The sequence below is a fragment of the Planococcus citri genome, chromosome 1, assembly GCF_950023065.1.
Source record: "Planococcus citri chromosome 1, ihPlaCitr1.1, whole genome shotgun sequence".
Lineage (NCBI taxonomy): Eukaryota > Metazoa > Arthropoda > Insecta > Hemiptera > Pseudococcidae > Planococcus > Planococcus citri.
In genome coordinates this window covers 76579992-76592002 of record NC_088677.1, presented here as the reverse complement: position 1 = coordinate 76592002, position 12011 = coordinate 76579992, and the positions used below count along the sequence as shown (strand labels likewise).

Here is a 12011-nt window from a genome sequence, read left to right as displayed (position 1 = left end):
TTTGTTAATTTTTGGCAAAAAGCTAGACTTTTAAAATTTTAGCAAAAAACTAGTACCTACATTTAGTTAGATAGGTAATAGACGCCAAAAGTAATATTTTTTCGCAATTCCTGTCAGAAAAAAACTAGATTTGAAAAAGAGCGAGTTTATAGAATTTTATTACGGAACTGCTTTTTCAGCCTTTTTTGACAATTTCAGGCAAAAAAGGTAGATAAACTTTTGAACAACATTTTTTTTTTTAAAGCCGAAAAGGGTAACTTTTAGGAGTAAGTATTAGGAAAAAAATGAAATTTTTTAGCAACTTTGTTAGAAAGTGAGCTTTTTTTTGTAAATTTTTGGCAAAACAGAAAACAATATTTTGACAATTTCAGCAAGAAGCAGGACTTCATGGCAATCTTATTGGGGAGGGGGGCTGGAGGGAGTTTTTTTTCAGAATTTTGGACAATTTTAAGAAGAGAGGAGGACTTTTTGGAATTCTCTGCGAAAAAGAACAATCCTGAGTCATTTTTCTAAAAAGCAACAGTTTTTGTCAATTTTTGAAGAAATGAGAATTTTTGACAACTTTAGCAAAAAGCAAAACTTTGATTTGATAACTTCTGGGAAATTTTTGCTAAAACAAAAAGCAGCTTTGACAATTTTAGCAAGAAGCAGGACTTCATGGCAATTATTGGGGGGGGGGGAGGTCAGAATTTTTAACAATTTTCAGGGAGAGAGAATGATTTTTTGGAATTTTCTGGGGGGAACGACAATTCTGAGTCATTTTCCTAAAAAAGCAACAGTTTTTGTCAATTTTTGAAAAAATGAGAATTTTTGACAACTTTGGCAAAAAGCAAGACTTTGATAATTTCTTGGAAAGGAGGAGTCCCGATAAGGCCGTTTTTTGGGCCCGGACAGTTATCGACTCAACCACTCTTAAAATTTTGTAATAAATGTCCGAAATACGAATCCGTGGTCAGTTAACCCAAAATGACAATTTTTTGGGCTCCAGGGGTTCCCAAAGTTGTGAATAAGAAAAGAACTGTGGGATCCACTGACAATCATTTTCAAAAACTTTTTTAGCGTAAAATATCTGTTTGAACCCAATAAAACGTTATGCGAGGTGATTTTTTTATTTTTGACCCTCGGGAGCAGAAATTGGGGGGTTTTGATTTTTGGAAAATGTTGGAACCACCATTTTGAACCTACCCCTTTGAACCCCGCTAAAAAGCTATTTACAGTTTATTAGTATCTAAAAGACCTCCATCCTACCAAATTTTGAGCTCAATAAAATTTTCCGCTGGTACTAAAAAAATTCAATTTTCCAATTTTTCGTAATTTCGATATTTTGGGAACCCCTGGAAAGCTAGAAACCTGCGATTTGCGCCAAACGTAACGTTTTGAGATATATAATCAATTATCTAGATGAAAAAGTTCAATTAGACTCCTTGCATATTCGTAATTTTGAACCCTTTTTTTAGAGCCCCCCACTTTGGGCACCCCTAAAGAAGGCGTTTATGCATATTTTTTCAAATAAACTGAAGCATTAAACACACTAGGAAGAGGTCGATAATTTTTCATTTGATTTTTCCTGTAACTTTCAAAATTGAGCATTTTGGGTCAAATTCAAAGATTTTACTCTTCGAAAAAACGTTGAAATCACGTTTTCACGAATTCAAGGAAGTAAAAATGCCAGAATGTGACCTAAAATAGCTCAATTTTGAAAGTTTCCGGAAAAATCAAATGAAAAATTATCGACCTCTTCCGAGTGTGTTTAATGCTTTAGTTTATTTGAAAAAATATGCATAAACGCCTTCTTTAGGGGTGCCCAAAGTGGGGGGCTCTAAAAAAAGGGTTCAAAATTACGAATATGCAAGGAGCCTAATTGAACTTTTTCATCTAGATAATTGATTATATATCTCAAAACGTTACGTTTGGCGCAAATCGCAGGTTTCTAGCTTTCCAGGGGTTCCCAAAATATCGAAATTACGAAAAATTGGAAAATTGAATTTTTTTAGTACCAGCGGAAAATTTTATTGAGCTCAAAATTTGGTAGGATGGAGGTCTTTTAGATACTAATAAACTGTAAAAAGCTTTTTAGCGGGGTTCAAAGGGGTAGGTTCAAAATGGGGGTTCCAAAATTTTCTAAAAATCAAAACCCTCCCAATTTCTGCTCCCGAAGGTCAAAAATTAAAAAATCATCTCGCATAACGTTTATTGGGTTCAAACAGATATTTTACGCTAAAAAAGTTTTTGAAAATGATTGTCAGTGGTTCCCACAGTTCTTTTCTTATTCACAACTTTGGGAACCCCTGAAGCCCAAAAAATTGTTATTTTGGGTTAACTGACCACGGATTCGTATTTGGGACATTTATTACAACATTTTAACAGTGGTTGAGTCGATAACTGTCTGGGCCCAAAAAACGGCCTTATCGGGACTCCTCCTTTTTGCCAAAACAAAAATCAACTTTGAAAATTCTAGCAAGAAGCAGGACTTCATGGCAATTATGGGGGGGGGGTCAGCATTTTTAACAATTTTCAGGGAGAGAGAATGGTTTTTTGGAATTTTCTGGGGGGGAACGACAATTCTGAGTCATTTTTCTAAAAAAGCAACAATTTTTGTCAATTTTTGAAAAAATGAGAATTTTGACAACTTTGGAAAAATTCAAGACTGTGATAACTTCTTGGAAATTTTTGGCAAAACAAAACGCAACTTTGACAATTTTAGCAAGAAGCGGGACTTCGTGTTCATGGCATGTATTGGGGGTGGGGGAGTTTTTTTTTCAGAATTTTGGACAATTTTAAGAAGAGAGGAGGACTTTTTGGAATTTTCTGGGAAAAAACAAAAACGACAATCCTGAGTCATTTTTCTAAAAAAGCAACAGTTTTTGTCAATTTTTGAAAAAATGAGAATTTTTGATAATTTTGTCAAAAAGCAATGACTTATTTCCTATACTTTTCCGGTCGACGACTTTTCTGCAATTTTTGTCGCCATTTTGCATTTTCTGGAAAAATTGATACTTTTGAGTTTTGAGTAATTTTAGGAAACAAATTTGAGAATTTTTGAAACCTGCAATTGTTTATAGCAAAATTTTAAACTTTTTTGGCATTCTTGGCAGAAAGTAAGATTTTGAGAATTTCATTGAAAGGCAGGACAGTTTGAGTTTGTAATTGTAACCCAAACCCAAAGGTAACCATGCAGTTGGAAAAGAATAAAATAATATAACGAAGCTTAAGTACTGAAATTAATTATAAACATTTTTTTCTTCTCTAAAGTGCATAAAAATTGAATTTTTGGCAATTTGCAAAAAAAAAACAAAAACAAAATAAAAGTAACTTTAGCAACCAAACTCAGTGTTGAAAAAGTGACCAAAGTACGAGCATTGTGAAGAAAAATTCAATCACATTTGGGACCATCTGGACGCGCTGATTCAGCGCGTCCAGAATGTCCAGATGGTCCAATAAATTTGACAAATCTGGGAATTTGTCAAATATATTGGACCGTCTGGACGCTACTTTATAAATTCAATCATCCACCTACGAATGAATTAGGTAATTTGATGAATAGACAATGAATTGGTAATTTGAAAAAAAAACTGAAACGAATTATTTAAAATGAACAGATTTCTTTGTGATTTGGGGGCAGGGGGCACGTTTTTTTCAGTTTTTTTGGCAACTTGAAAAAAAATGAAAACGAAAGAAAATTTTAAAATTTAAATCAGCGCACCCCATCCACCTGTGAGCTGACAATACAGATTTTAGTGAGCTGCATCGGTAAAAATTAGTGGTGGGATATTATCGATATTTATCGATATATATCGATATTTGCCGCCGTCGATATATATCGATATTTGTAATCCGATAATCGATTATCGGAAAATTTTTAAAAATTATGCAAAAACCCCGCAAATAAATTGTGCGAGGTGTTTTTTTGCTCTTTTGGAGCATTTTCAGAGTCTTTTAGAGTAAAATAGTGATTTTCACAGGTATTAATGGTAGCCATGGGCCATATCTGTAGAATGATGAAATGTTGACAATGTTGACATTACGTCATCAATGTCATCATTATTTTAAAAATCGCCAAATAGGTAGCTAGCTAGATACTGAAAAAGCAAAAAATAAGGAATAGAAACAGCTTAGAGATGATTCAGTTTCTCTTTTCATCAAAAATCAGCTGTTTTATGGTATTTTTATGAACGTCAAAAACATCCGATATATATCGATATTATCGATATGAGACCTCCGATATTTTGACGATATCGATATCCCGAAATATCGATAATATCCCATCACTAGTAAAAATGGGTAAAAACCTGTAAAAACTCCATAAACGACAAACGTCATAAAATTACCGTAATTTACGGTAAATCGAATTGGCACTGTTATCAGTGTTGTCATAACAAATATTTTGCCAAAAATTTCGAGGTGGAAAAAAAATGTAAATAATTATCTCGAAAATCTTCAATGTATTCATCATTTTTCGAAAATTTCATCGCAGTACATTGTATTGGATCAGTTTAATGAATGAAAAAATGTAGCAAAATCTTCGAGTACTTGAAAATCACCAGTATCTGCTCAATTTCGGATACAGCTCTGGAAGTTTCGGCTGAAAATGTTCCGTAATCGAAATTGGTTCGGACGAAATATATGGAAACCTAAGAATCCTCATTCCTTGGAACATTTGAAGTAAGAAAAAATCCTAAATCATTCTACTCGATCGTCTGATCTCGAACAATCTCTCAAAATTTATATAATTTCCGAAGCAAGCTGTCAATGGGCAGATGACCGAACGATATTTTGGCACATCCGCCTACATAATTCTCCATCCCTTTTTCGTGACTAATTCACATATTTATCAATTCTTCTGTGTATTTCAGATACTTGTACAATGTATTATCGAAAAACCAAACTGTATCAGAGAGTAATCGAGGCCTGTTGGTTGAAACGCTACGTTCCATAGCAGAGATATTAATTTGGGGTGATCAAAACGATGGCAGTGTTTTTGAGTATGCTTACGTGTTGTATCTTATATATTTCCTATCACGAAAACTTAATTAATTCTTGTACATTTTCAATAGCTTTTTCCTGGAGAAAAATATGCTATCTTTTTTTCTCAAGATACTTAAACAGAAATGTGGAAGCTACGTATGCGTACAATTATTGCAAACGTTGAATATATTATTTGAAAATATTCGAAATGAAACATCTCTTTGTAAGTATCCTGTTTCTAGCTTCGAACGTAATTCTAAATCTGATCTTTATAACGACGAGTTCATTTCTGCAGATTATTTGCTCAGCAACAATCACGTGAATTCAATAATCGTCCATAAATTCGATTTCTCCGACGAAGAAGTAATGGCTTACTACATTTCATTTTTAAAAACACTCTCGCTAAAGCTGAATTGCCACACTGTACACTTTTTCTATAACGAGGTCAGTATTTTCAATAATCTTGTCCGGAAATCATCGGCTTGTAACGTGTGACTAATCGATCGATTGATTTTTACAGCACACTAATGATTTCCCTTTATACACCGAAGCGATAAAATTCTTCAATCATTCCGAATCGATGGTACGCATAGCTGTGAGAACTTTGACGCTGAATGTGTACAGAGTGGATGATAAATCGATGCTGAAATTCATACGAGATCGAACAGCTGCGCCTTATTTTTCAAACTTAGTTTGGTTTATTGGTAAACATATCATGGAACTGGATTCTAGCGTACATACTGATATCAAGTAATATTTCAAACGGTTGTCTGGTATTAAATTTATTGGAGAAAGGTATCGATTAAATTTGAAATGTATTCTTGATTGCAGCCAATTCGTCGGACAAAATCGTCTTTCAGATTTAGTTGCCGAGCATCTAGATCATTTGCATTACTTGAATGATATATTATGTCTAAACATAGAAGATTTGAATATCGTGCTGATTGAACATTTGCTCAACAAGTTGCTCATACCTTGGTATATTATGTCTTTGTTACCATTGAAAAATACTCGTTTTTCCGTCCAGGTAAATTGTATTTCTTCCTTATTTACATCTGCGTTTAATTTTCTCCACAGTAATCTTGTATTTTTCTTTGTTGATTTGTTCGCAGAACGATAAGCAAGCTCATATAAGCTCTTCGTTATCTTTATTCCTGCTTTCGCAAGTTTTCCTCATCATTAAAGAGAAACAGCTGGTGAACGCGTTGGCTAAAATAATACTTAAAGGAACACCTGACAACGTAACGTTCAAAACTGACGTGAACGATGATACTAGCGTTAGTTGAACTTCGTATATCTTTATCCCATTTGTGTACTTGGTTTCTTATGGATTTTTTTTTTTTATTTCAGTGTATCGATGATCGTAAACAATCATCAGATATTCCGGATCCATCTTGTAATTCGACAAAGCACAGTAACGGAGTAGTAAATAATGACCACTCTTGTGACTCTGGTAAATTCACCGACCTACTTCATATACCCTTCGTGAAAGACTAAATTATACCGATGGTTTTTTTTTTCTGTAGACGATTCTGAATCAACGACCAGGTTTCCCATTACTTCAGTTTACAGTATCAATATTACAGATGAAGAAAAAGAACAAAGATTAGCTCAAGGTGATCTATAAATATTCGTTTACGAAGGTCATACCGTCTGGGCAGTGTGAAATAATTCGTTGTACGGTTTTTTTAGAGATAACTGTCAGAACTGGATCATTTCTAGAAGCAATTTTGGAGAATTTACGATGTCGCGAGAACGATTACGCGGTTCTATTCGCATTATGTCTGCTTCACGCTATATCCACCAATTCTGGTACGTTGGCGGAGCTCGTTTCTAAAAGTGAACGTTAAAAATGACATTAAGGGTTTATAATTCGATGAAAATTTTGTTAATCTGATCATGAAATTTTTAAACATTGCCTTATCTTTGTAGGTATCGAGCAATACTTACTAGAAGGATTTCTATTACCGAAGGATTCAGATCTGAAATCTAAATACAGTGCGTCCCTGATTGAAAAATTAATCCAAATAATATCCATAAGCTGTCAGCCAGGTTTGTAGCGCATCTTGTTTCGTGTTTCAATCGATGAATTGGTGGTAATGGTGGTGGTAAAATAATGATCGTATGCGTATTTTATTAACGAACAGGTGTAATTCTAGCTTGTCGAGTTCGTTTGGTTACTTTGGAATTGACGACGATGCTGTTGAAAAAACTAGTCATTGTAGATAGTAAAAGTATTTTGTTGGATGAACATTACGCGGCTGTGATTGGAGTTAAGGAAGAAAGTACATCGTTGCTACGAAGTTACTATAAAGTATAATCCTTTTCGTTGATCTGATCACGTGTTTTATTCTGCGAATGTGTTCTAATGTTCAATTGCAATCTGATTCGTGTTCTTAGAACGAAGATATATTCTTAGATATGTTCGAAGACGAATATTACGATATAAAGAAACGACCTTTGAATGTGGAATGGCTCATGATGGACTCGAATTTATTACTGCAGCCGGCCAATACCCCAATGACTGGAGTTGAATTCTGCAAACGCCTACCCTGTGGAGAGGTATCTAGATTTCCTCATTAATTTATGGTTTTATAACACGAATAATTCGATCAACGATTATTATTCTAACGTTATATTTAATTTTAGGTTGAACGAGCTCGAAGAGCTATCCGAGTATTCCTTCTAATACGTGATTTAGTAATGTGTCTATCCGAAGAAGTCGATACTCAATTACCATTGACTGATAGAAATGGTTATACAGCTGTTGGAACATCTTTAGATTTGAGTAAGTTTAAATTTAAAGAGAAAATTCTACTCCTTGATAAGTACTAGAAAATCTATAATTTTATTCTGCATTTTTCTGTTTCAGCACAAAGTGATTTAATCAACTGTATCGTAGTGAGCAAAGATGGCTCGAAATGTCGACGTTTCTTGGCTACAGACAAAAACCAGTTAGTTTTAGTCGAACCTCATGCCAGACTTTTTGGCTGGGGTGTTAATAAGTTAGCAGGGTTCCTTCACGATGTCGAAGTAAGCTATAATAAACTTGAATATTTGCATCACTATTGTGAAATTATTCCACTAAAATCATTTTTGATTTGCTCAGGTGACCGGCGATAAAGAAGAATCTAAATGTTTGCATGTTACCATTCATCATACCAATATTAATCAGGCTTATACGGCTAAATTCTTATTCGACGACCATATTAGATGCATGGCCGCTAAACAAAAGTATTTATTTGAATTTAATCTCATTTAGACCTGCTATGTATGAAATTAATTTTTTGTTTAAATTTTTAGGTTGGTGAAAGGCAGAGCTAAAGCTCGTAAAAAGAAAATGATGCAGATAGCCAAATTACTCGACTTACCAGTCGCTAATCAGCCTGCTACTTCTATGCTAGCGTCTAGGCAAAACGTCACTTCTGTGCTGTGTGAGTATCCCTTCCATTTTCCCAGTTCTTTGGGATACATTTTGCTCCAAGAGGATATCCTGAGGAGCATTTTACAGAGAACTTGTCAAAAAATGGGCCTTACGAATAAAATGGCAGTTTTTTGACAAAGGATGAATCCCAACTCGCTCAAAAATTGTTGACCTGAACAGAGCTAGATCTAAAGAACACAGAAAAATACATCATGAGCCAAAATTTCAGATGACAACGTGTATTTTTCGATTTTTGGTAAATTTTGAAAATCAAATTTTGGATCAAAAATGAGAGAAAAAAAATCAAAATTTCACAAAATTAATGTAGAAATCTGAAATTAAGGATATACCTCCTTTCTGACTCGTCAAATCGATTGGAAACGGTTTCGAACCGTTTTGAGTTATTTTGGAGCCTCCAGAAGATTTTTAAAACCTGGAATTTCCATAAAATGTTGATCAAAATTTCACCGAATTGATTCGGAAAGCTGAAGGATATGCTGTACTTTCGATTAATGAAATCGATTGAAAGCGGTATCGAACTGTTTTGAGCAGTTCTGGAGGCTCCAGCTGATTTTAGAAACTTGAAATTTCTACATAATTTCGCCAAATAGACCCAAAAATCTAAAATTCTAGATGTACGCTGTTTTTGACCCGCCAAATCGATTAATAACGGTTTTCGAACAATTCTGGAGCCTCCAGCAAATTTTTAAAACTTAAAATTCCTAAATTTTAATCAAAATTTCATCGAATTGATCTAGAAATCTGAAATTTGGCATGTACGCTGTTTTAGACCCGCCAAATCGATTGAGAACGGTTTTTGAATAGTTCTGGAGCCTCCAGCAGATTTTTAAAACTGGAAATCCCCATATCAAAATTTTACAAAATTGATCCAGTGACCTTGAAATTTGAGGTATACTTTGTTTTCGACCAGTAAAATCGATTGAAAACGGTATCGAACTGTTTTGAGCAGTTCTGGAGGCTCCAGCAGATTTTTGAAATTTGAAATTTCCACCTAATTTCACCAAATTGACCCAAAAATATGAAATTCGAGATGTACGCTGTTTTTGACCCGCTAAATCGATTAATAACGGGTTTTGAACAATTCTGGAGCCTCCAGCAGATTTTTAAAACTTGAAATTCCCAGAAAAATTTTAATCAAAATTAGTGAAATTGATCTATAAATCTGAAATTTGGCATTTACGCTGTTTTCGACCCGCCAAATCGATTGAAAACGGGTTTTGAATAGTTCTGGAGCCTCCAGCAGATTTGTAAAACTTGAAATTCTCTCAAAGTTTTTATCAAAATTTCACAAAATTGACCCAGTTAGCTGAAATTTGAGGTATACTCTGTTTTTGACCAGTAAAATCAATTGAAAACGATTGCGATTTGTTTTGAACAGTTCTGGAGGCTCCAGCAGATTTTTGAAACTTGAAATTTCCACAAAATTTCACCAAATTGATCCAAAAATCTGAAATTTGAGATGTACGCTGTTTTCGACTCGCCTAATCGATTAATAACGGGTTTCGAACAATTCTGGAGCCTCCAGCAGATTATTAAAACTTGAAATTCCCTCAAAGTTTCAATCAAAATTAGTGAAATTGATCTATAAATCTGAAATTTGGGATACACGCTCTTTTCGACCCGCCAAATCGATTAATACCAGTTTTTGAACAATTCTGGAGCCTCCAGAAGATTTTTAAAACTTGAAATTCCTGCAAAATTTTCATCAAAATTTCATCAAAGTGATCTATTAATCTGAAATTTAGGATATACGCTCTTTTCGACCCGTCAAATCGATTGAAAACGGTTTTGAATAGTTCTGGAGCCTCCAGCAGACTTGTAAAACTTGAAATTCCCTCAAAGTTTTAATCAAAATTTCACCGAATTGACCCAGTAAGCTGAAATTTAGGATATGCTGTACTTTCCATTAATGAAATCGATTGAAGCGGTATCGAACTGTTTTGAGCAGTTCTGGAGGCTCCAGCAGAGTTTTGAAATTGAAATTTCCACATAATTTCACCAAATTGACCCAAAAATCTGAAATTCGAGATGTACGCTGTTTTCGACCCGCCAAATCGATTAATAACGGTTTGTGAACAATTCTGGAGCCTCCAGCAGATTATTAAAACTTGAAATTCCCTCAAAGTTTCAATCAAAATTAGTGAAATTGATCTATAAATCTGAAATTTGGGATATACGCTCTTTTCGACCCGCCAAATCGATTAATACCAGTTTGTGAACAATTCTGGAGCCTCCAGTAAGAACTGCCCGAAATGGTTCGGAACCGTTTCCAATTGTTTTGGCGGGTCAAAAGTAGGATATATTTGAAATTTTAGCTTTCTAGATCAACTTGGAGAAATTTTGATTTTTTTAAAAAGTTTTTGATCCAAAATTCGATTTTTAAAATTTTATCAAAAATTGAAAAATGCACTTAAGCACCTGAAATTTTTCTTTTTGTTGGCAAAGTTTGCACAAAAATGTTTCTCAGAATGTCTCTTATGAGAAAACGTGCCCCAGTCTCCCAGAGGATCGACGGGGGGGAGGGGGTGCAGAAATACCTTTGTCATATACCAGATTAAAGGTACCTATGTTCAGTAATTTTTAATTTTTAATTAATTTTTTTCTTATAGATGGATCTTGTTACAATAAACCTCCGTCGAAGACAAAACCCATTTCTGATATAATCTCCCCATTGAGGTCGCATTACGCTTTGGGTAACATTAATTTTCTAATTCGCTTTAAAAAAAAAAAACATATTCACAACTTCACGAATGATAATTCTTTATTTTCCCTTTACTTAGACGGCGACTCCAGCAGAAGTACACCTCTGACTTCTTGCGAATCTTCACCTAAACTTTTACGCAGACCAGTGACACGTTTGGAAGAGATCCAACTTGTAAATATACCATCTACCGTACGTTCCATTGTTTATTACCATCTCCAAACCACCTATACTAATAATTATTCATTTTGCCAACTCGGCATTTCTTTTTGGTCCAGGTAACCGAAGGTAGTAATAGTAATCCACCTGAAGAAGATATCGTTACCAGCGACGAGGTAGCAGAAACGGAAACTAGTCTCACTGAGCAAGATAGAGAAAAACACAGAGGTCAAGTGAGAATCGTCTAAGGAGCTAGCAATATATTCACGATTTCAAAATGCATCGCAATTATTATACCAATACCAACGTACAACGTACCTTCTTTCTTAAGCTATACCTTCAGCTAACGTTATATGTTTTATTTATTATATTATTATCGTGGCAATTTTAATGACATATTTTTTTTAATTTTTCAACGGCGATTTTGTAGCCGTGTTGCGTTGTATTTTATTCTATAGATCTCTGTGGCGTTTTACTACTGGCGTATTGTTTCACGTTGGTTATTACTTTTTATGTTCCTGCGCTGTGCTTGAGAAGTGAATTGTATTATCGTGTCGTTTGACGAATAGAAGTGAATTTTTCATACGCGATTTTATTAAGAAAATATATTCTATGTTTGAAATTATTGTTTTTTCATTGTTCATGGGCGAGTTTTCTGAGTTGTGTGAAGAAGAATATTGCTAATTTGGATTTGGGAGTGAATAAAACGAAAACGATGACCGAACACTAACGTAGAATATT

At 34.4% G+C, this 12011-nt stretch overlaps 1 protein-coding gene across 3 annotated transcripts; it reads left to right on the top strand.

Annotated features, from left to right (window-relative positions):
- Positions 1 to 4398: 4398 nt before the first annotated feature.
- On the top strand, positions 4399 to 11892 carry ema (C-type lectin domain containing ema). 3 transcript variants are annotated; one of them, XM_065347121.1, is made up of 20 exons: positions 4399 to 4662; positions 4854 to 4982; positions 5055 to 5188; positions 5261 to 5409; positions 5486 to 5715; positions 5797 to 5992; positions 6078 to 6242; positions 6316 to 6418; positions 6492 to 6581; positions 6658 to 6777; positions 6898 to 7017; positions 7113 to 7279; positions 7366 to 7527; positions 7615 to 7753; positions 7838 to 7998; positions 8075 to 8199; positions 8269 to 8399; positions 11020 to 11103; positions 11191 to 11285; positions 11390 to 11892. In XM_065347121.1, exons 1-20 carry the CDS (start codon positions 4589 to 4591, stop codon positions 11516 to 11518), a joined length of 2703 nt encoding a protein of 900 aa, XP_065203193.1. In that variant the 5' UTR covers positions 4399 to 4588; the 3' UTR covers positions 11519 to 11892. The 3 variants fall into 3 exon arrangements, with proteins under 3 accessions (XP_065203193.1, XP_065203185.1, XP_065203180.1); XM_065347113.1 differs by having other exon boundaries at positions 4400 to 4662; positions 7125 to 7279; positions 11191 to 11303; XM_065347108.1 differs by having other exon boundaries at positions 4400 to 4662; positions 11191 to 11303.
- The last annotated feature ends 119 nt before the right edge of the window (positions 11893 to 12011 follow it).

Coding starts and splice junctions, on each gene's coding strand:
- ema (XM_065347108.1), top strand. CDS start 4,589: ATGTTCCGTAATCGAAATTGGTTCGGACGAAATATATGGAAACCTAAG. Junction 4,983..5,054: donor AACGATGGCAGTGTTTTTGA/GTATGCTTACGT, acceptor CATTTTCAATAG/CTTTTTCCTGGAGAAAAATA. Junction 6,778..6,897: donor CGCTATATCCACCAATTCTG/GTACGTTGGCGG, acceptor TTATCTTTGTAG/GTATCGAGCAATACTTACTA.